Source organism: Pelodiscus sinensis, chromosome 11 (genome assembly GCF_052426305.1).
Source record: "Pelodiscus sinensis isolate ZL-2025 chromosome 11, ASM5242630v1, whole genome shotgun sequence".
Classification (NCBI taxonomy): domain Eukaryota; kingdom Metazoa; phylum Chordata; order Testudines; family Trionychidae; genus Pelodiscus; species Pelodiscus sinensis.
Window position 1 is genome coordinate 49053590 of NC_143062.1, and position 24640 is coordinate 49078229.

Genomic DNA, 24640 nt, shown 5'->3' on the forward strand with positions numbered 1-24640 from the left:
TTTTTTTTGAGATGACAAGTTTGCTTGATAAAGGCAATAGCATCGATGCAATATATTTAGACGTCTGACTTGGTACTATTTGATCTGAGGAAGTGGGTCTGGCCCACAAAAGCTCATCACCTAATAAACCATCTTGTTAGTCTTTGAAGTGCTACATAGTCCTGTTTTTTGACTTTCCATTAAAAATAAGAAAGATGGAAGATTAACATGGCACACAGTAAATGGATTAAAAGGTGACTAGGTCTCAAAGTGTAATTTAAAGGAGGAACCATCATTGAACAGGTGTGTTTCTGGGGGTGGGGAGAGGGAACCTGCGGGGAATAGGAGGGGTGGCTCTTTTCCTCTCTCCCGGGTGTCGGGGAGGAGCAGGAGCGGCCAGCTGGCAAGACAGGCGGAGTAGCTGCTGTTGTCCCGGCAGTCACCTCAGAACGTTTTCCTGGCTGATTTCCGACCGGCCTGCTGGCAGGATTGCTGATGGGTGTGCTACCTGCCCAAGAGTTGCTCCTGGTCAGAGCGACAGGCTGAAACGCGGCTGCAAACAATATCAAAATCAAGGCCATTGTAAAGAGTAACCAGGCAAATATGAAACCCTCATCGTCTGTCGGCTAACTTCCCCCGACTTCCAATAGCCCGTGCAACGCATCACAATGCTTCCAGAGAAGTAAAACGCCCTGCACACCCCAAACCCACACATGCAGCACGTATTAAACCGACTGTATGTAGCAAAGGAAGTAAAGATTCTGCTTCCTTGCATTGGCATCACTTAGGAGTAACCCAACAGAAAACACCACCAGGCTTGTTGCTATCTGACTCACGCTCCATCCTGGAACGGCGGGTGGCTTACATTAAGAACAAGAGTCAGGTTATGAGGTTCATACACAGAAGTAACTTGAGCTTAAATACGTGAAAAAGCTCTAAGAGGCCGATTTACAACATCCCTGCCAGTTTGCTTTTACCAGATGCCTGTAACGCTTAGCGATGTTTTATTTGGTGTTGTTAAGTGCTGTGATCCTTGTAAGCACCATTATTAATACATAAGAATAATCACTTTTAAAGAGACACACTTTTATCCTGTTTCTCTGACTGTACTTTGCTAGCAGGCATCCACAGGCTACTGAGTGCACAGTGCTTGCAAATATTTGTGTTGATCTACTTCAATCTACAGGCAGAATGTAGCTAGGAGACAGACAATTCATCTTCCCTGCTCTTACCTTTGACTATGCTTCAAACAAGCAAGATGGCTCTTGATGCTTAAGGAACATGAACAAAACCATGTGTTGTCTGATGTTCCATGTGAAACAACATCTGACACCCCCCCTAGTGACTAGGCTGGTAAAATGCTCTTACGAATTTCCCATTGAGGAGGCTTTGGGGAGCCAAGTTCTTGCCCCTTTTGCCGATGGCCCATTTCCTGCAGTAAATATCCAGCTAGCATCTGAGGCACAATTTCATGCACTGCTGCATGGATTTCTTTGTAGCATGGGAGTTCCCATGGCATTACTGTAACAACTCCTATGTTACTGGATGGCAGAAACTGTGGGGGAATTTTCTCCCCCTGGGACGGGATGGACCAGACCCAGAAGCCCCCTGCTGGAGGCTTGTGACCGTGCCATACCTTGCCCCAGAAGAGAAGCCAGAGAGAAGTCCTCCAAGCAGGCTAGAGTGGCTGCAGGAGGAACCAGACAGTCAGGGGCTAAGAGGGCCTATAAAAGGAGCTGGAGACCAAAACAGCAGACTGTGTGGGAGCCCCAAACGTGTGCAGTCCTAGGGACTGGCTGGCTGAGAGAAAGGTAGCACTGCTGGTAGCTCTGGGTACGTCTACACTACAGCGCTAGTTCGAACTAACTTAGTTCGAATTAGTTAATTCGAACTAAGCTAGTTCGAACTAACGCATCTAGAACTAAAAACTAGTTCGAACTAGCGTTTTGCTAGTTCGAACTAGCAAGTCCACATTGAGTGGACTCTGAACAGGGCTTAAGGATGGCCGGAAGCAGTGCCGGCAGGGCATAAAAGGAGGACTTAGAGCATGGAGATGCTGTCTCAGGCTAGCCGAGGGCTGCGCTTAAAGGGTCCCGACCCCCACCCCGGACACACAGTTCTAAGGGGTGCCCCGCTTGCAAAGAAGTTCTGGCTTGGAGTGCCCTGAGTGCCCACACTGGGCACATCACACCACTCGGCCATCAGCCCGGCTGCACTTGCCGCAGGCTGCCATCTGGGGAGAGGGAGTAATTGGGGGGCTGCAGGAGAGCTTCCACCCCCAGAAGCCCGCAGAGCCAGCCCAGTCCTCCCCATCGGGGGCTCGTACCCCATTCCTCCCTCACCTCCTTCCACTTACCCTTCCTTAGCCCCCCTTCTTATTGATGTACAAAATAAAGATAACGTTTCTTCCAACATTGACTCTGTCTTTATTGAAAAAAAACTGGGGGAGACTGGGAAAAGGAGGTGGGAGAGGGGAAGAGAAAGGCTGGGAGAGGGGAGGGCAACTAACATGATCAGGGGTTGGGAACAGGTCCCAGATGAAGAGAGGCTACAGAGACTGGGACTGTTCAACTTAGAAAAGAGGAGACGGAGGGGGACAGGATAGAGGTCTCTAAAAGAAGGGGTTGGGTGGAGAGGGTGCATTCAGAAAAGTTCTTCCTGAGTTCCCATAAAGAAGGACTAGAGGACACCAAAGGAAAGGAATGGGTAGCAGGCTACAAACTAGTAAGAGAAAGTTGTTCTTCTTGACAAAGCAAATAGTTAACCTGTGGAACTCCTTGCTGCAGGAGGCTGTGAAGGCTAGAACTAGAACAGAGTTTAAAGGGAAGTGAGATCAAGTGATGGAGGTTGGGTCCATGGAGTCCTATTAGCCAGAGGGTAGGAGTGGTGTCCCTGCCCAAAGTTTGTGGAAGGCTGGAGAGGGATGGCACGAGACAAATGGCTTGGTCACTGTCTTCGGTCCATCCCCTCCAGGGTCCCTAGGGTTGGCCGCTGTTGGCAGACAGGCTACTGGGCTAGATGGACCTTTGGTCTGACCCAGTACGGCCATTGTAAGCTCAGGGCTCAGTGTCGGGGGTCTCAGTGGACCCCCTTGATTTTCATGCACACCTGCTCCTGGGTGGCCAGGCTGGCAGCTCTCCTGCCCTAGACGGCCACTTTCCTGTGCCTAGTGCGGAGATCGTGGACGAGGTCCACGATGTCCGCACTAGCCCAGGAAGGTGCCCGCCTCTTGCGGTCCAGGGCAAACTCCCGGGAGCCGCCAGCCTGGTCCCGGCAAGAGGGGGTGGGCTGGGGGGCATCGGGTGGGTGGCTCTGTGCCGTGCCAGGTGCAGGGTCTGCTAGCTGGGTGCTGGCAGGCTTGCACCTGGCACGGGCACCGTAGCCAGCCCGTGCCCCTTTAAGGGGTCCGGGGCCGGGAGGGGGGCATAGAGTTTCCCTGGTGTTGGCCAGAGTGGCCACCAGGGAAACCTGGGGAGGGCTAGCCTCCCACTAGTTCGAACTAAAGGGCTACACAGCCCTTAGTTCGAACTAGCTAGTTCGAACTAGGCGTTAGTCCTCGTAAAATGAGGTTTACCTAGTTCGAACTAAGCGCTCCGCTAGTTCGATTCAAATTCGAACTAGCGGAGCGCTAGTGTAGCACCTATTAAAGTTAGTTCGAACTAACGTCCGTTAGTTCGAACTAACTTTGTAGTGTAGACATACCCTCTGTGTGGAGAGCTATTGAAGATCAACTATGATGAGCCCTGCTAGATGTATAAAGTCCTGAGGTAAGGACAAGGACGTAGTTTCCAGGAGGGGATGCCCTGGCGGCACCACTCTCTCTCAGACTGGGGAAGCAGACTAAGAAGGATGGGGGAGGGACTTTCAGGCACTCCAGGTCTTCATAAGGTAGTGGGCAAGAGACCAAGGAGCTTGCGAACAGGACAGCAGCCATGGATGGTGATTGCTCTGCTGTTGTTACCTGCACAGCATGTGCCATGTTTCTCTTCCTCCCGGAAGAAAGAACAGATTTCATCTGCACTAAGTGCAAGCTGGTCGCCATTTTGGAAGAAAAAATTAGAGGACTGGAGGCCCAAGTGTCAACCCTACGCTCGATCAGAGAGGATGAAGACTTCCTCGATAAAAGGCAGCGTTTAATCCTTCAAGCACAGCAGGCAGAAGAGCCAGAGAGGGCAGTACGGGACCAGGAAGAGAACTGGCAGCATGTAACTTCTAGACGGGGAAAAAGGCCAGCATGGGAATCCCCCAGTGCTATAGAGGTAAGTAATCGCTTTCAGGCTCTCTCCACAGGCTCTGAAGTGCTGAATGCTTTGGAAGGGACCTCACAAGGAAGAAATCGGAAGGGAACACCATCTACTGGAAGGCATGGGATGCGTAGTCCTAGGGATGGGGGTTCCACGGCCACTACCCCCAAAAGAAAACGACGGGTGGTGGTAGTCGGGGACTCCCTCCTAAGAGGGACTGAGCCATCCATCTGCCGTCCAGACCTGGAATCTCGAGAGGTGTGCTGCTTACCGGGAGCTCGCATTCAGGATGTGACTGAGAGGCTTACCAAGCTGATCAAGCCTTCGGATCGCTACCCCTTCCTGCTTCTCCACGTGGGAACTAACGATACGGCCAAGAATGACCTTGAGCGGGTTACTACGGATTATGTAGCGTTGGGAAGAAGGATCCAAGAACTCGGAGCGCAAGTGGTGTTCTCGTCCATCCTCCCTGTTGAAGGGAAAGGACTGGGCAGGGATCGTCGAATTGAGGACGTAAATGCGTGGTTGTGCAGGTGGTGTCACAGAGAGGGTTTTGGTTTCTTTGACCATGGAACTCTATTCCGGGCACAAGGATTGTTAGGAAGAGATGGGATCCACCTAACGAAGAGAGGAAGGAGCATCTTTGCAGGCAGGCTTGCAAACCTAGTGAGGAGGGCTTTAAACTAGATTCGTCGGGGGATGGTGACCAAAACTCTGAGGGGAGCAGGAAAGTCAGATACCGGGAAGAAATGCAGAGAGGAACGAGGAAGAATGGAGGACCCCTGATTCGAATGGAGAAGATAGGGCGATCAACTGGTTATCTGAGGTGTTTGTACACTAATGCGAGAAGCCTGGGGAACAAACAGGAAGAACTGGAGGCCCTAGCCCAGACCAAGAAATATGATTTAATTGGGATAACAGAGACTTGGTGGGATGACTCACATGACTGGAGCGCTGTCATGGAAGGGTATAGACTGTTCAGGAAGAACAGGCAGGGGAGAAAAGGAGGAGGAGTGGCACTATATGTAAGAGAGCACTATGATTGCTCTGAACTCCAGTATAAAGAGGGAGAAAAACCTGTTGAGAGTCTATGGGTTAAGTTTAAAGGAGCAAACAACAGCAGTGATGTGGTGGTTGGTGTCTGCTACAGGCCACCGAATCAGGTAGATGAGGTAGATGAGGCTTTCTTCGGACAACTGAGCGAAGCTTCCGGATCGCAGGCCCTGGTTCTCGTGGGGGACTTTAATCACCCTGACATCTGTTGGGAAACCAATATGGCAGTACACAGGCAATCCAGGAAGTTTTTGGAGAATGTTGGGGATAACTTCCTGGCACAAGTGCTGAAGGATCCAACCAGGGGCCGTGCGCAGCTTGACCTTCTGCTCACAAACAGGGAGGAACTAATAGGGGAAGTAGAGGTGGGTGACAACCTGGGAAGCAGTGATCATGAGATGGTAGATTTCAGGATCCTGACCAAAGGAAGAAAAGAGAGTAGTAAAATACACACCTTGGACTTGAAAAAAGCAGATTTTGACTCCCTAAGAGACCTGATGGGCAGAATCCCCTGGGATGTTAACATGAAGGGGAAAGGAGTCCAGGACAGCTGGCAGTATTTTAAAGAAGCCTTATTGAAGGCACAGAAACAAACCATCCCGACGCGTAGCAAGAGAGGCAAACATGGTAGGAGACCGGATTGGCTTACAGGGGAAATCCTTGGTGAACTTAAGCACAAAAAGGAAGCTTACAAAAAGTGGAAACTTGGACAAATGACCAGGGAGGAGTTTAAAGGTATAGCTCGAGAATGCCGGGGGGTTATCAGGAAGGCAAAAGCGCAAATGGAATTGCGACTGGCTAAGGATGTGAAGGATAACAAGAAAGGTTTCTACAGGCATGTTAACAAGCAGAAGGTGATCAGAGAGGGTGTGCAGTCCCTAATGGATGAAGGAGGTAACCTAGTGACAGATGAGTGGGGAAAGCTGAAGTACTCAATGCTTTCTTTGCCTCTGTATTCACGGACAAGGTGGGCTCCCGGACTAATGCGCTAAGTGACACAAGATGGGATGAAGATGGACAGCCATTGGTGGGTAAAGAAGAGGTTAGGAACTATTTAGAAAAGCTAAATGTACACAAATTCATGGATCTGGACTTAATGCATCCGAGGGTACTGAGGGAGTTGGCAAATGTCATTGAGGAGCCTTTGGCCATTATCTTTGAAAAGTCATGGAGTTTGGGAGAAATCCCGGATGATTGGAAAAAGGCAAATGTAGTGCCCATCTTCAAAAAAGGGAAGAAGGACGATCCAGGGAACTATAGGCCTGTCAGTCTTACCTCGGTTCCTGGAAAAATCATGGAAGGGATCCTTAAGGAATCCATTTTGAGGCACTTGGATGAGAGGAAAGTAATTGGCAATAGTCAGCATGGATTCACAAAGGGCAAGTCGTGCCCGACTAATCTGATTAGCTTCTATGATGAGGTAACTGGCTCAGTGGACGTGGGAAAGTCAGTGGATGTGATATACCTTGACTTTAGCAAGGCTTTTGATATGGTCTCCCACAATATTCTTGCCAGCAAGTTAAGGGAATGTGGATTGGATAAATGGACAGTAAGATGGATAGAAAGATGGCTAGAAGGCCGGGCCCAGCGGTTAGTGATCAATGGCTTGATGTCAGGATGGCGGTCGGTTTCTAGCGGAGTGCCCCAAGATTCGGTTCTAGGACTGGTTTTGTTCAATATCTTTATTAATGACCTGGATGAGGGGATGGATTGCACCCTCAGCAAGTTTGCGGATGACGCTAAGCTAGGGGGAGAGGTAGATACGCTTGAGGGCAGAGATAGTGTCCAGAGTGACTTAGACAAATTGGAGGATTGGGCCACAAGAAATCTGATGAGGTTCAACAAGGACAAGTGCAGAGTCCTGCAACTGGGACGGAAGAATCCCAAGCGTAGTTACAAGCTGGGGACCAACCAGTTAAGTAGTAGTTCTGCAGAAAAAGACTTGGGGGTTACAGTGGATGAGAAGCTGGATATGAGTCAACAGTGCACCCTTGTAGCCAAGAAGACTAATGGCATATTAGGTTGCATTAAGAGGAGCATTGCCAGCAGATCAAGAGATGTCATTATTCCCCTTTATTCGGCTCTGGTGAGGACACATCTGGAGTATTGTGTTCAGTTCTGGGCCCCCCACTACGAAAAGGATGCATTGGAGCATTGGAGGATCAATGGGGCATTGGAGAGGGCCCAGCGGAGGGCAACCAAAATGATTATGGGGCTGGAGCGCATGACTTATGAGGAGAGGCTGAGGGAGTTGGGTCTGTTTAGTCTGCAGAAGCGAAGAGTGAGGGGGGATTTGATAGCAGCCTTCAACTTCCTGAAGGGAGGTTCCAAAGAGGATGGAGAGAGGCTGTTCTCAGTAGTGACAGATGGCAGAACAAGGAGCAATGGTCTCAAGTTGTGGAGGGAGAGGTCCAGGTTGGAGATTAGGAAAAACTGTTTCACTAGGAGGGTAGTGAAGCACTGGGATGGGTTACCTAGGGAAGTAGTGGAGTCTCCATCCCTAGAGGTGTGTAAGTCTCGGCTTGACAAAGCCCTGGCCGGGTTGATTTAGTTGGGATTGGTCCTGCCTAGAGCAGGGGGCTGGACTTGATGACCTTCTGAGGTCTCTTCCAGCTCTATAGTGCTATGATTCTAGGGCCCTGAGATGGGCCCCTGTTAAAGGTGTACCCTAGAAGGGTTTTGTGTGATTGCACACCTGGGGTGTGTGTGACTTGGCAGGAGGGTTGAGTCATGGAAGAAGGCTCAAACAGAGAATGCAAGCACACGCTACTCAGCCAGAGGGGCGCTTGTGGGATGTGTGTGCCCTCCTGTTACGCCCCCTAAATGTGTTCTCTGTCTCCCTCACACACGAGTCACACACACGGGTTTGTACACTATAGGGCAAATCCAGCAGGTGTCCAGCAGCGCAACTCCACTCACCACTGTTATGCCAGCTGAAAATCTAAACAACAATCTACATTCATGTATGACACACTACATATACACTTAGCACATATGGAGTATGACGCATTCCTTTTAAATGCATCTCTGTCTCTACTTACATCATATATTTGCACAGTATATTTGGCATTTAGCATAGCAGGTGTGATCAAGTGTAGTGATGCATGCAGACACAAAGAAAGGAAATAGGCCTTCCTGGTCCCTGATTGGCTGGTTCCTTTTGCAGCCACTGTAGTCTGCTTGGAGGACCTCTCTCTAGTTTCTCTTCTGGGGAGGGGTGACAATTCTGGAGCAACAATTAAGCCAATCTGTGCATTGCACTTTTTTTGGAAGATGGGGATATAAGCCTAGGGAGGTAAGATGAATCTACATGCAATACGCATGTGCAAGTAGGATGCCCTCATCAGAATGGCAAATACGCATCTCACTTAGCTTATCTGATCTTCCAGATAAAGGACTGGATCATGACTCCTCTTGGTCTGAAGTGTAAGAAATTTTGAGATTAATGGTGAATATTTTCAAGGGCTCAATGCCTGGCCCAGTGAGGCACCTAGCCATACAAGGACAGGAGCGACCTAGACACTTACTTTCTAGGGATCCCGCAAGGAGGTCAACTCACTTCTTTCTAACACAGGTGAAGAGGAATGTGTGTGAAGTTGTAAAATGAAATATAATGGACTGAATGAGTGACACACCCAGGAACGTCTGGCTGAGAACGAGAGCTTCTAGTTAGGATAGGGTGGCTGCTGGAGGTACGTGGAGGGAAGGAAGGACAGAAATCAGATACCTTTGCATCTTTCCAACCTATCGAATTACAGTCGATTTTGGAAACCAAGTATGTGAAAGTTAGAAATCCACGTTAGGAAGAGCTTTCTAATGCTGTCTGGGAAGCCACCATCACTACTAAGCATCGCACGTCTTAAATGAATGTCTCCTCCTAACACTGCAGAGGGGTAGGGAAACATCACCCTCATTTTACTGAGGTTGGAATCAAGGCACAGAAAGATGCACTGATTTCCTCAAGATACCGAGGCAGTGGCAGGAACAGATCCCCTGAGTGTGAGTCCTGCTACCTGTGGCTTTATCATGTTTTCTATGAAGGACAGAGGAGCCTGGTCTAGCTTCTCTTGGAACAGGAGGCCTGGAATGGAAAAGATCTATTTTCTCCTGGTGGAATACACAGTGCTCCCATTACCACTATTAGGAGCTGCACATTCATTCCACGGGAGGATGCAATATGTGCAGAGTTAAATTTTTTAACAAGGTATTCGTGCTGCTCTTTAAAAGTAATGCCTGCCCGTGCTCAAATCTCAAGAGCACCAGGCAACATTATGAGGCTTCATAAATAACTCGCTCACGATCCAGCCACAGAAACATCACACCAAAGGAACACAAAACTAAGCTGGCAGGACACACCACACTGGAAGGACACCAGGAAGTTTATATGATTAAAACTTGATCTAACTAGGTTATTTGCAATGGAAAGGACAGTTAAGAGATGATGTGACTAAGGCAAAGTCTACAGGGGCACTTCACAGCGCTGTGACTTTCTGGCTCAGGGGTGTGAAAAAACACAGACGCACACATCCTCCCCCACTGAGCGCAGCAATTTACAGAGCTTTAAAGGAAATATGTAAAGGACCGGCTGACTATCCGATAAGCAAACGCTTATAGTCAGTTGACTATACTAGTCAATTCCCCCTCCCTCTTGCAGCCTCTATCAGACAGAGGAAGCAAAGGGCGGGAGAGGGGAGGAAGGGAAGGGGGTACTTCAAAGTGGCAGCACCACACAGCTGAGCCCGGGATCAGCTGTGTGGCGCTACCCCTTTGAAACACCACCTCGGTGTTTCAAAGTGGCAGCTTTGCGTTGAGTCCGGGGTCAGCTGGGGAGTCCCCAACTGGCCCTGGGTTCTAAGGAAATGCCGCGTGGAGCCCAGAATCAGCTGGGGAGTCCTCAGCTGACCCCAGCTCCGTGCGACATTTCAAATCGGCAGTGCCACATGGAGCCCAGGGTTAGTGGGGGAGTCTTAAGTCCCATGAGGGCTCCATGAGGGCACTTCTGCTTTGAAATGCACAAGAACCCCCGCTGGGGATTCTTGTACATATCAAAGCTGGCACGCCCATGTGCACTCCGGAGTCTGCGGGACTTCCTGCTGGCCCCGAGCTGCACGTGGAGTTCCGCATTCCTCCTTGGAAATGTATAAGAGTCGAAATTCCATCGACTAGTCAATTAACCGATATTTAACACCCTTACTGTAAAGTGCTAGCGTGAACCAGGCTATGGCACTGGGCACTATGTGGTTAGCTATGCCCCTTGCAGAGGTGGTTTTTACAGGGAGAGCTCTCTCCCAGCACGTGTGCTGTGGCTGCACATTCCGTTTCAAGCGCTGCCGTGACAGTCAAGCATAGACAAAGCATAAGGAATATACAGATCTGAAGAGGTACAACAATAAAAGTGACGCCACAGAGAAATTTGCAAAAGAATCTTAAAAGCAAAAGGGACTGAACAGAAACTAAGAAAAGACTCTGCGCCGCTCAGGGTGTTTAAGAGAAACTTTTTTTCCCCAGAAGGCCATCGGTGCTTGGAACAGATTTTACCAAAGACAGTAAGATGAGCTGCAACTGTGACCATATGGTAAGTGAATTGAACAGGAGTCTGGATCATTTGCATTTTCCCTAACGAACGATGAGATGGGAGGAAATAAATAATGTTTTATCATTTAGTTAGTGGTTTCAAATTAAGATGTTCGTAATACACGATTTTAAATTTGTATGTCTCGCGTATGCTGGTTTGGATAAAAGATTAAGTCTCCCGGGAGACAGAAATGAGCATTCAGGACTTGTTGCTATACAAGATTCTTTGTTTGCCCCCAACTTTTTAATATAGCTCTTTGCGAGAAGGAAGCTTCTTGCATGAGCTATATCTTTGGCGTTGCACATTGAAATCAAGGAGACTGCTTGCTGGCCTGGCGGGAATATTCATAAAACACTGGGCACTTAACAAGAAAAAACTAATTCTTCTTGTAACTTTAGTCCCTGCCATATGGAGGAAGTTTCCAATTCCAGTCTGTCTTGAAGCAATTCCTCGGACACTGTGCAGCTAATGAAATCCTTTTGTATCACATCCATTCATCTAGTGTGGGGCCTTCCCGCCTCTCTCTCACCTTGGATTTTTAAATTTAACATCCTGTTTCCTATATATCGTTTTGATCTTCTTTTCACATGCAGAAACCACCTGGGCTAGGTTCCTTGGTATTTCTATAGCTGGTGCCTCTTCACATTTTCCCTAATTTGTTTGTAACAAACATGGTCCAACTTTAACTCCAAGCATCCACATCTTAACATTTTCATTTCTACTGTATTCAAGATCTGCGGATGTGTTTCTTCCTCAGTTTTACACACAACTGCAGGCCCAATTGCAGTCTTGTAGACCTTTGCTTATCATGTCGGAACGTTTCGCCAATCAGAGAGCACTCCTCTCGCCCCTCTCCTTGGCTAAGTCTAGATTGCATCCCTTTTTCGTAAAAGGGATGCAAATTAGACGTATCGCAATTGCTAATGAAGCGGGGATTTAAATCTCCCCCGCTTCATTAACATAGAAATGGCTGCCACTTTTTTTCGGCGCGGAGCTTTGCCGGAAAAAAGCGCCAGTCTAGACACGGATCTTTCAGAAAATAAAGCCTTTTCCAAAAGATCCCTTATTCCTTATTTTAAGCCTCGTTATCTTCCCACAAGATATCATAAAATCTACCAATCATATGCTCAGTTTTATTTCGGAGGATCTTTATGCAAAAAGAAAAATAAAGCATACGGCAGATAAAATGGACAAGATAAATGAACCACATGGCTACACTCCACTCTGTTCTGGATATTATTGTTAATGCCTGAAATGGTCTGTCCCCAGCTGACTACATCTTCCCACATTCCTTCACCTGGCACCGCTTTCCAGAGAAATTAACCTTCTTTTGGATGGTCTGAAGGGTAGCCATGCTCTGATGCAGCCTTTCTACGGTACGTGATGCCATTCAGAACAAGAGGAAGACCTTCAAGTAGGAGATATTGCGTTCGTTACCGATGTCAGGCGCTATGACAGAGCGACTTTGAACACCTCTGCTTTGCTGGAGCAGTGCAGTAACTTGGACTCCAAATCAGTATTTGGAGCATTGTCCCACGTGTGACATATACAAAACCAAAACCCCGTCTTCTAGATAGTTGTAATGGCTTGGCGGTGACAATGACTTCCAAGCTGGGTGCATCTTGGCTTTCTGGCTACTCCCAGTGTAGTTGGGGACTTCAACCCCACACTCCTAAAGCAGGAGCCTAGCTTCATCCCTGGGGCAACTGGCACACTAAACATGAAAAACATTTCCATGTGGAACACTAGAGCAAGCAGCCAGATACGGCCTTGGAGCTATTGTAGTGAAATGGTGACTGCTCATTAGTTAACTACGTCTCAAATCATAATTACAGGTGGTGCTCTACGCCCAATTCCCATTGGTGGCAGACTGCATCATCTGGGACTCCAGTGAAGAGCAATCGCACACCTTTGGGGAGGCAGTCAGCCACCTGCGAAAGAGAACTCTGACGTCAAGAGCACCTCCCCATGGGAACTTCGTTTAATTGTTGTGGATCTTACAGCTCATCTACTGAGACTGCGAGGTGACCAATATACATGCTTGATTAAGAAAGCCTTCACTTTCACCTTGCAGTCTTGTTAGATGAACTAGAAGGCTGACAACAACTCTAGCTAGCTATGCGTGTGCACAAACAATTGTTTAAGAGCCCAAAGCAGTAGCAGAAATACAGCCAAAGACTTCATTGCAAACCAGTTGCATTTTTAAACAAACTACTGGACAGGCAGCAACGTCTCCTTAACTCACACGCCACGTCACAACTTCCGAGTAGTCTGTTTTCTTTGCAAAAGCGGCACCCACAATTTGTTGGTATCTCTCATTTCCTCGGGGCTTATGAAAGGAAGGGATTTGCAGAGTTGGTTGCAAGCTCTTTAGTGAGAGGACCCTGTTTATGACGTCCCTCTTAAGTGTCATGCTCACTGATTATGCTAATAATCAGCGCAAATCACCCTACTGTAGCTCATTAAAAACTGCATAAGGAAGAGCCAAGAGCATAATGTGTGATGCTCTTAGACTAACACATAAATCTAAATGCAGGTGGACAAGTCAGAAAATACAGAAACCAATTATGATGAGGACATTTTTTGGTTTTAAACGCAAGTATTAATGCAAATGGAGATGGTCAAGGGGCATGAATTAAATATTCTGGTACACGTTAGCTGATTAATATTTTTATATTATTTGATAAGCTTGATAACTGGTTAAAGAATACGTTCAAATACAATGCCTATTTCATTTATTTAGATTAAAAATTGTATCTCTGACCAGCTCTCATTTTTAAGTCTAGACATGCAGTCCCCAGCCCTGCAAACCCTTACATCCACAGCTTTCAAGAGGTGAGCAGCCTTATTCAGTTCAATCGACTAAATCACCTGAGGGTTTGAAGATGTAAAGGGATCGTCAACAGGTTATTTTAATGTTTTATTTGCTGGCTGATGTCCCTTCACCAGCATATCGTGTTCCAGCTGAGGTCATTCTGAACATCAGAATAGTACATTTCAGTGACTAGATTGCTACAGAAGGTTTTTGCGATGTAGCAAGCTTAAGTGAGCACTACAGGATCAGTTTCAGTGGTGTTCTCAACCAGAGGTGCTGATCCAGCAAGGTACTTAATCATGTGCCTAACTTTTAAGATAGATCAATTTTCCTAAGGAAATTAAATGTCAGTAGGTTCCACCAACAGAATGGAATAGGATGAGGGACATCAAAAGGAAATCCACTTGCTGAACAGTACCATTTGTTGCCCTGTATGGGGAAACATACATTCAGGGAAACTGGATGAACACACTGACTTTTCTGTTACGTATCTTCATGGTTGATTGTTCTGATTTGAATGATCTTTGGTATCAAAGAGCAGGAGTTCCAGTATTGATGGGTGGCATATCCAGAACAGGTCAGGAGAAGATACTTTATCCATGCACAGACACATGGCTCCATTTGAGTCTCAAAATGATTCTAAACACCCTGGAAATTCTATTTCTGTGCTCATTTTTCTAGAAAACAAAAGTGGCTTATTAAGAAAGTGCTACCAATTGTTTCCTCGATTTCATCGAATTTGACATAAAAACCTCACATAAACAGAAGTTTAAGATAGCTACTGCCAACCATTCAAAATATATCACCAAATAAGCCATTAAATATCTGTTTCCCCCTACCACTATCACACTGATACTGCAAATATCTCTTATTCCATGTATAAAGAGAAACTATAGTAATTTGAATATTATACTATGTTAGCTGTTGACAAATGCTAGTATTTTAATGGCAGTCACTGAACACAGAAGGGTTTTAAATATGGCAAGGCTTAATACTTTATGTTAACCTTACAGTCTTGTATTTGTATGCTAGACTCTCTCTGGCTATGAAACGTTCTGGGCTGCAGTACTTGTGCATGAATGACACTATAAAATGATGCACTGTATTTACTAGCTGAATAAACAATAGGTTTAGCTTTCACTCAAGTCATTGTGACTTCAAGTCTCTTTATTTATATGTCAGTAGTTCACAATGTGCCCGGGACCAGGTATTTCATTCCGCCATTCACCTCTGTCAGGGAAAGGGGTCAGGAATATTTGCATTGCTGTATCTCTGGAGGCAATACAACTCGACCCTACAGACTTTGGAGGGATGTGCGACAATTGGAAACACCGGCGCAACCTATTTATTTTTACGTTCATAAAAATGCACCCTGCTGCCATTGTCCCCTGGTATGTGTGCAGCTGGACAATTTACAACACGTCAACAGAGTCTATACAAATAGATTCGCACCACCAGGCAGCCTCCAAAGGAAAAGACCAAGCAAAAACAATCAATGGTTCTTTTCCCACTTGCGATGGAGCATCCACCACACGAGGAAGGGTTAGTGGAGTCTAGATGAACCAATTAACCTGATAGATTGAATGCTGAAGGGAAGCCCTAATTAAAGGAATAGGCTCATCTGTGCAGAAACAGTGTGGCCTGTATCAAGGCAGGAAGCTGGCTGCAGACAAGGGCGGCAGGGAAGTAGCTACAGTTACTCCCTGTGAGGTGGGAGTTGGCAAGCTGGCAAACTCAGAGAAGAAAGAAGCCAGATAGTTAGGAAGAAACCAGAGGCACTACAACAAGAGGTAGCATGGTACAGAAACCTTGGTTGCTTGTTATCGGGTGCCTGGCCTACAGGGTTGCCAGGTGTCCGGTATTGACCCAGACAGTCTGGTATTTTCGCCTCCTGGCCGGTAAAAAAATTCAGAAAACACCAGACACCTAAAATGTCCGGTATTTTCTGATTTTTTCTCAGCCAGGAGGCGAAAATCCCAGGTGCTTATCGGGTTCCGCAGGGGAGCTGTCCAGCCCAGCACAGGGAGGCAAGATGGTGGGCGGCCACAGGCAGCCTGTTAGGGCCAAAAAGCCTCAATAGCATTTTTTAAAGGGGCCACGCTGGTTTTTTTAAATTAAAAAACAATTTTTTTTTTTTGCTTAACAACTCTCAGGGTCCCCCCCCCCCTTTTTTTTTTGATTTGGTATTTTTTCAGAAACCACCTGGCAACCCTGCTGGCCTGGAACCCAGAAGGCTGGGCTGAGATCCCCGACCAGTCCTTAGAAGTGGCCAGGGTGTTGGAAACGCCAGACAGACAGCAGCTCTGGAAAGACTTTGAATTCTGCGGAAGGAGAGCATGGTAGGGCCTGGCCGGAGGGCCAAGCCACAAAGAACAGACTGCAGTCCCAGGAGCGAGAGGTAGCCTGGGAGAAGACCTCAAGAGAGTCTAGCGCAAGCCTAGCAGAACTAATTCCCAGGGCAGCCAGCAGGAGCTGCCGCTAGCAGACTCAATGATAGCGCCCAACATAAAAGGCCAGCAAAATGGGGGTCATCCGATGAGGAGGGAATACAAGCTCCAAATCAAGGGCCTTCCACAAACAATGCTCAGCCCCCAGATGGTCACAACCCTTGCGGCCGGTCAGCACGTTTGAACCGATCTCAGCTCTCACAAAAGCGCCATTGTTCGCAGATACTCCACTGTATACAGTTTCAGGCCCCCATTCCACAAGGCACTTCAACCTAACCTGAGCCCACGGTTGCACCTGACGAGGCGGTTTTGACCCACGAACGCTGATCCCCCCCCATGCATCCGTGAGTCTTTAAGGTGCCACAGGACGCCTCGTGGTCTGTGAGCACGCAAGTGGTTCCATTCGGTTCGCGGGAACAACTCCCATGTTCAAGTTGGGCGCCGTGGCTCGCTGAAGCTGGGCCCTGGAGCTGGATTTAGCACAGTGAAGTCAATGTGGGTCTTCCCATCGACTCTACCGGGCTCTGCTCAATAGCCATTCTTTCAATTCCAAGACTAACTACTTGTGTGCACCTTAGTATTTGCAACATGCTGCCATAGCTGTAGGTTTCATGCTATTTACATGGGGGCAGGGAAGCACCTACATGGCCCTTTATAATCTTTAAAAGAGGCCAGTGAGACAAAGAGTATTCAGGCGTTCAGCCAGGGCAGTAAAACCTTCTGCACGATTACACCACATGGTCCAGAGGTACCTGAGCTATACGCACAATAAAAGCTAGTCAGTGTTGTCACTTTAACACAATGTGAACTATTAGCTTTCACGACTGCCCTGGGTAAATAATAGGCGCATCGTATCCACCAGAAGGAACAAATATTGGCACAGGATGCTGATAAAACACGGCTTGGAACTTTGAGGCCGGGGCCCAGCTTGGATGATTCTGACTGACAAGAGGTTGATCTCACTCCTGGCAGAAACACTTGGCCCCAAAGCAGCCTTTTATGCGCCTCGCTCTGTGAGCAACAGAGCCCCGAGCGCCCCGCTTGGTCCCCGTTCCTTTGGGACGGCGAGGGTGGCGACAGAGCTCTAAGAGAGATCGGCTGGTGGTGCCCGGCCAGGCCGAAGTGCCAGGGAGGGACGTGCGTCCTTGAATCCAAGCCACGGACGTGGACACCACAGCATAGTGAGGACAGACACACGGATGGATTTAAATGAGGATACTGAATTACTTCCAGGCCGGGAGTGGGGGGGTGGACACAGAGCTTCTTAATGCTCAATCTGTCACTAGCACCACGAGTGCAGAGCTCTAACGTATCACCCGTACCTTGCGGTAGCCTCTCCTCCTCCTGCCCCCCCCAAGACTCAACGCTCTAAGTCCTGGTCCCCTTCCCACTGCAAGGGGATAGAGGGTGCAGAAAGGTGGGGATGGCACCCTGCCACACGTCCCAACGTCAGACCCTGCTCCATGAACCCGAGGCCTGGCACCATAATCGCAGAGCGTCGTATCTCTGGGAACCGTCCATTACAGGCTGCCACCGACTTTCAACGAGATTGGTTATCGGGACACCATCACAAGTCAGGGGCATCGTAACTTGTGCCCACATTTACGACAGGCATCGTGCGACATTGTAAATGTGGGGCCGAGGACATAAGTTGGGGGATTTCTGCCCCTTCCACACTTACGAAAAAGGTCGTAAGTGTGGGAGGTCGTAAATTGGGCTTTCGTAAAGCGGGGGCCACCTGTACATTCTCTTAGCCACCCTGGCAACTGGCCACAACTTGTGATGAATAAACAGCTCCGCCCCACAACCTCAGTTGGTTACCAAGCGCCTTCCTACTGACCCCTCTGAGCCTGAAGGTGTTGCTAGGAAGCAGAAAACTCTCCCATCTTCTGTCAATTGGCTCATGGGAGAAAACACTCCTTCCTGACCCCACATGAGCAACTGGCTAGACCAGCAGTTTTCAGCCGTTGGGTGGCGAGCCAGTACAGGGTCGCACAATCTCAGGCCCTGGGTCACCTGGCTGTAGGATGACCCAGTAACTGGGGGGGTGCTATGGCAGGTTTCCTGACTGCCCTGGCACTGCGGACCATGCTGTGCCCCGGAACTGGCCAGCAGCAGGTCTGGCTCCTAGGTAGGGGAGCCGCAGGCTCCGTGTAATGCCCCTGCCCTGGAGACTGCTCCTGAACCCCAGACCCCTTATTCCTGCTCTTCCTGCAGAGCCCACATTCTAGTCAAAAGATACAATGATGTTGGGTCGCAAGCATCTGCTTGTTTGCTTCAGCTGAGTCGCAAGCAAACAAGATTGAAAACCTCTGAGCTGGATTCTGTCCAGGGCACGTCTAGACAAGTTTTTACTTTTGAAACAAGATATGCAAATTTGGCGGGAATTTGCATATTTTCTTCCGATTGCTTTTGCGAAAGAGTTTTTTTCGAAAAAGCAAGCAGTCTAGATGTGGTTCTTTTGGGGAAAAACAACCCTTTTTTTGAAAGAATCTATAAACCTCAATTTTTGAGGAAGAAGGTTCTTCCAAAAAAACGAGTTTGGGTTTTTTTTCCCCCGAAAGAACCGCATCTAGACTGCTTGCTTAACAAAAAAAAAAAAAAAAAAAAACCTCTTTTGAAAAAGTGATCAGAAGAAGATATATAAATTACTGCCAAATTTGCATATCTTCTTTCAAAAATAAAACGTAGTCTTGATGTGCCATGTTGGTTGGGTTTCCAGTCCTAGTTTGGGCGGGTAGGGTAGGGCTGCTGGACCACAGTCAAAAGAGGCTCCACTGGGTTAAATCCCGAGAGACGGGGAAGGCAAACCAATCAGCACCCCTTCCCCCCAAGCGGGCCAACGGGTGCCAGAGATCCCCGAGGGGAGGAGCTATTATGCCCTTCATGAACGCCTGTCTCCCTAGCTGCTGGGACTGTCCCCTTCTATGGCCTGCCCCATCGATTTCCCCCACCACTGAGGCACGTGGGTGCCTGACCAGGATGCTTTCAGTAGTGAGGATTTCTCAAGAGGAATGACTAGCAAAGACAGAGCGTCCCCTCTGCAGCTCAGCCTAATAAAACCGGCAGCTCAGCCTAATAAAACCGGCCCACAGAGTAGCCGCCTCCAACCTTTCTAAGCACAAGATCCCCTTTTAAATTGAAATCAATCCAGGATCCACCTTAAACCCGAATACCCTTGCCCCACCATCTTCCCCACGCCTTCTCTGAGGCCCTGCCCCTCCCTCACCTCCTTCCCCATGGCCCTGCCCGGCCCCTACCCCACTCCTTCTCAGAGGCCCTGCCCTGCTCACTCAGTGGAGATGTGGTGCTGAGGTAGGAAGAGGGGGAAACCCTGACAACACCATCCCCCTTTTTCCCCTCCCCTATCATGTACAGCAAAGCAGGAAGATCCGGGGGGGAGGACGAGGCAGCTCCAAGGCAGAGGGCAGGAAACCATGGTAGCCGAAGTGCCGGCACAACATAATCTCCCGGCCAAACTAGTCAGGATCGTCTGTCAGAGGCTCCAGGACCTACCAACAGATCCCGATCGACTGGTTGGTGACCACTGCCTAGAAAAAAGCGGAACATCGAGGCACAAGGAGTGAAACTGGTGAGTGTATCCGAAGCAGACTGACAGCCTGGAAGAGCGTGTGGCTGTGAATGCTCTTTTCCAAACGGAGGGCCATCTGTCTCCGGCAGCAGCAAACACTGGCTGCACTACAGGGAGGTGGAAACACACACTGAAGAAACGAGTTAGAGAACAACCTCTCCACAAGAGGGTTGGTCTATGTCCTGCACCCAAAGGTCTTATCACCTCATTCTAAAATTCTTGGCTATATTAAAAAATCCTTTATAGAAGTTCCAGATTTATCCAGTTCTTTGAGTCCTGCCAAGCTCTTGGATTTCTTGTGGCAATGAGTTCCACAGGCTGACTGAATATTGTGGGGGAACTCAGTGATTTATAACTCAACTAAAACATAATAAAGCAGAACTAAAGTGTATCACTAAGTCTTGCTATATTTCTTTGGGGAACCTCTAGTCCAGTAACACTTAATTAAAAGCCCCATGTTAAAAAAAGAAAAAAAAAGATACATCTGTCATTTGGCAAAGGCAGTGAATTCCAATCTACCTTTGGAAGCCTCTGTGCCAAATGGATTTTCTAGGATGTCCATCACATCATGGCTCCAAGCGTCTTTCACAGCAGACTTGGACACCACCCTGTCATTCAGACGCTGCTGCGGTCGAAAGTTATTCCTCAGATACTCCACAGACTTGACGTGATCTTGCTGTTCTGTGGTAAAGATGGAATAAAACGCCTCCAGCTGAACGCGGCCATCAGGGCAGGGAAGACAAAAAAAAAAAAAGAACATTAATTAGAAAAACAATGGGGTGAAATCTGGTTGGCCGATAAGCATGTGAAATAGCAGGAAATGCTGATACTGAGACTGACCCAGGAAAGCAAACAATTGTTCTTAGACTCTCTTGTCTTCAAGCAGTTAGTATGTGCCCAGACAACCCTTCCTGCCTATCCCTCCTTGCTTATATTATGTTGTTTCTTATTATTATACTGGCATACTCATTCATTGCTCGCAAAATCTTTCTTCTGCACATAGTCCCTGCACTAATACTGAGGGATGACTTTTAGGTAGGAGATTTCATTGATAGATTTCCAAGCCTGGTACAAAGGAAGGTCAATAGCATCACTCGGAGAAACAGAGACACAAAGTGACTTGACCAAAATCAATGGGGTATCCAGGACAAAAACCAAGTTCTGATCCCTCATCCAACGGTGCGTCCCCTGGGCCACGCTGAGTGTCCCCTTTCTCTCTCTGCCGTTGTCTACAAGAGACAACCCAAACCATGCTCCTGGCGTTTATTTTGTGTCATGTGCTTAGGTGCATTTAATTCTTTTGTATTTGCTGCAAGAGAACAGGTTGCTGCTTCCTATGCGGCTTGCAGAGCCGGGCTATTTTTAACTGTAACACATTCATTCCTAAGATATAATTGTAGTTTAAAAGAGCATTCCAGTAAGGAAAAATACCGGCAGGCTTCACTGAAAAGACTCAGTTAACTTGTTTGTTCAGTTGGCTGCTGAGGTCAATGCAGCATTTGTTCACAGCTTGTTATCTTTCAGAACTAGGAAGAACGACTGAGCAGGACAGCTAGGGATGCCAGGCACCCGGTTTTCGACCAGAACGCCCCGTTGAACAGGACCCCTCATGGCTCCGGCCAGCACCGCTGACTGGGCCGCTAAGAGTGTAGTCAGCAACGCAGCGGAGCGAAGGAAGCTCCCGGGAGCGGCCGGCGTGTCCCGGTGGCCTCTTGGTGCAGGGAGGCTCCAAGCACTGGCTCGGCAGCACCGACTGACCAGAAGCTGAGGCCAATGGAAGCTGTGGGCATGATACCTGTGGGCACAGAGCTGCCTGCTTGCCCCAGGGCCTAGGAGCCGGACACGCCGGCCTCTTCCGGGAGTTGTGTGGCGACAAGGCAGGCAGAGAGCTGCACCACCCACCGGGAGCTGCTGGAGAGAAGTGCCACCTGGCTGGAGCCCTCGCCCTGAACCCCCAACACGCAGCACCAGGTCAGAGCTCACTCCCAGAGCCTGCACCCCAACCCCTGCCCCAGTCTGGAGCCTCCTCCTGCAGACCGCACCCCAAAACCCTGAGCCCCCTCCCACGCTCCAAACTCCCTGTCTGCACCCCAAACCCTTCGTCCTTGGCCACACCCTGGATCCCGTACTCCCAGCCAGAGCCCTCTCTCCCTCCCATACCTCCAACACCCGGCCCGGCCTAGTGAAAAGGAGCAAGGGTGGGGGACAGTGAGTGACAGCAGGAGGAGGAAAGGAGCGAGTGGGGGCGGGGCTTGGATAAGGGGTGGACATGTCAGGGTGTTCGGTTTCGTGGGATGGAATCAGCAACCTGAAGCACACGGCACAAGGAATCTAATCCTGCCCTCCCTGAAGTCGGTGCTCTGGATTTCGGTGGGAGCAGGGTCTGTCCCAGGGACTCGAGTTTCTCTTGCTGCTTCATGCCATGCCATAGTTTGAAAGCTCGTCCTGCCTCCTTCTCCGTAAGTGCATTTACACTAAGAGCGACAGAGAAGGAAGTGACAAGTCTGAGACGTGAACTAAGGACCCAGGGACACACACTCAACCCTATTACGTTGTCAGCCGTATCATCGCTGATTGCTTCTCTCTCAAAAAAAAAAAATCCAAGAGAAGCTTAACAGACTGTCCAGGGTTGGGACTGGCCTCTGGGCGCCCACGGACATTACTTAATTGCCCTCACAGATCAGTGCTCTGGAAAGCCCCCATCAGTGCCACTGGCTGGGCTGCCCAGTCTGCCGCGCTCTGTCGTTTCTAGCTCTTCCACTGACACCGGTATGGTTTCTTCTGACCACTTGGGCAGGCCCATGTTAAACGGGCCCACTTCACTTCAACAGGGAGCACGGCTGGGCTACGGACGTGTCGTCGGCCCGCCACGTGAAGACAAAAACGTAGGATTCTTGCCACCGGGAGCATCCCACAGACCGCTGGAAAAGGGAGGATGGCAGGGAGGTCTCGTGCATCTGTTACCCTGCGTCTGGCAAGGCTGTAGCCAGGCTGGGGACTTAGAACCAAGTCGCAAGAGACATCATCTGCCCTCGGATCAATACGCAGCTGGCACCTTGCACCTGTACAACCTTGAGAGGACTGGGGAAACTGAGGCGGAGAGGGGGGCGTAGCGCACACTGACCAGCTCTCACTGACCCTGTGTTATTTACTTTATGCAGAGAGCTTCCACAGGGAGCCATTTCAGCTCTTTTTTGCAAGGCTGTGGCTATCCATGCCCTTTCAGAGATGGGCATTTCCGAGCAAGCCACAACGGCGATCAAGAAATTCATGTGCCCTCATTGATGCAGGCAACTGAAAGATGCCGGAATGAAGGCTGGGGTGAGGGAGGTGCCTAGGCTTGTTATAGCTCAGACGCACAACTACAATTAGCCAGACTGCAGCATAGGGGCATGAACGGGTACCAGTTAAACGGTAGCCAGGAGCAGCAAGCCGCCCGCGGTCGGGAGCTGGCAGAGGCAGGCCCTGTGTGATTGGTGGGGCCGGCAGTGGCACCCCCACGCAGCCGGGGGACAGGCTGGAGCGGTTCCCCACTGGGACCTCTCCAATCCTGCACCATGGACTTCCTAACTAGCACTCTGGGTAGTGCCAGTCATGCACAAGCTACATCTTTGGGCCTCAGATGATGAGGGGCCTCTAAACACAAAGAAATTGCTCGTTTTTAGTTGCAGCCTCGGCCTATATGCAAATATGCAACTTGATTATTTCTATTTTCATTGTCCTTTCTGTTCGAATAAGACACCTTTTTCTTGGTAATGCTATGGGGCCTCAAACTTGACATAGTTTAGGGACTCTCAACATGTCTTAATCCGGCCCTGACTGGGGAAAGCTAGGCAGATCAAAGGGCGAAGAGACTATTACCCTACACTTTGCTTAGGAGGGAGGAAGACAGGAGAGAAACCACATGGGTCCTTCTATTCCCTTTTGGGCCCCGACTCTTCAAAGATTTATGCACCTTCTTAACTGTAAGCACTGGGAACAGTCTCAGGCTGTGTCTAGATTACAACCCTCTTTTGAAAGAGGGATGTAAATTAGACAGATCAAAATTGCAAATGGAGCCAGAATTTGAATTTCTCGTGCTTAATTTGCTTAATCCCATGCTTAATTTGCAGAATGGCACGTTCTTTCAAAAACGGGTATTTCGAAAGTGAAACTGCCGTCTAGACACGGTTCTTTCGAAAAAACCCTCCTTTTTTGAAAGATCCTCTACTACTCAAAAATGAGGTTTACATGATCTTTTGAAAAAGGGGTTCTTTTTTCCTGAAAGAAACACTTATAGATGGCTTTCAAAATACCCTTTTTTAAAGACTGCGCAGCCACCATTATGCAAATGGGGAAATTCAAATCCCAGTTTCATTTGCAATTTTGATCTAATTTACATCCATCTTTCGAAAGGCGGATGTAGTTTAGACATGCCCTCACTGAAGTCCGTTGGGTTACTTGCATTGTATAAGGTCCCCAGAGAATCGAGAGCCTGCATACCAACAGCTCATACTCAGTTAAGCCTTTACGCTTCTACTTCCATGACATTAACCTGGCTTTTTAAACCTTTTAAAAGACCTTTTCCACTATTTTCTTCTTCCAGGCAACCTTGGCGAGGAGAAACTGCATTTGAACTGCTGCCCTGTCAATTTTCACTTTCCTTCTTACATGCTGATAGAAACCCCAAGTTGAAATGATTTATTACGAAAATATTATCTAACACAAATGAGCTATTAATTGATCCATCGCTGCTGGAAGAAGAGAGGAAGTGAAATTTGTGCCCTTCACGGAGAGCGAGCGCTCTAGTTCAAATGAAATAAAAAAGCTCTTAAGGCACCATTTTTGAGCAAGGAGGAAAGTGATCTAAACTTGAAGTCACATAATTATAGACGATTAAAAACCCGATGTGTCCAGCTTTGTAAGTGATGGATATATAAATGGCAATTAAAAATA

The 24640-nt window shown here is 48.4% G+C and overlaps 1 protein-coding gene across 5 annotated transcripts in view; it reads right to left on the minus strand.

Annotated features, from left to right (window-relative positions):
- Window positions 1-24640, minus strand: part of PTPRG (protein tyrosine phosphatase receptor type G) — a 659416-nt gene that overhangs the window by 149046 nt on the left and 485730 nt on the right. For all 5 annotated transcript variants that reach the window (XM_075938464.2, XM_075938462.2, XM_075938461.2 and 2 more), the window contains exon 8: window positions 20225-20417. In XM_075938464.2, coding sequence (XP_075794579.2) covers window positions 20225-20417 — 193 coding nt within the window. The remainder of the gene's footprint in view (window positions 1-20224; window positions 20418-24640) is intronic.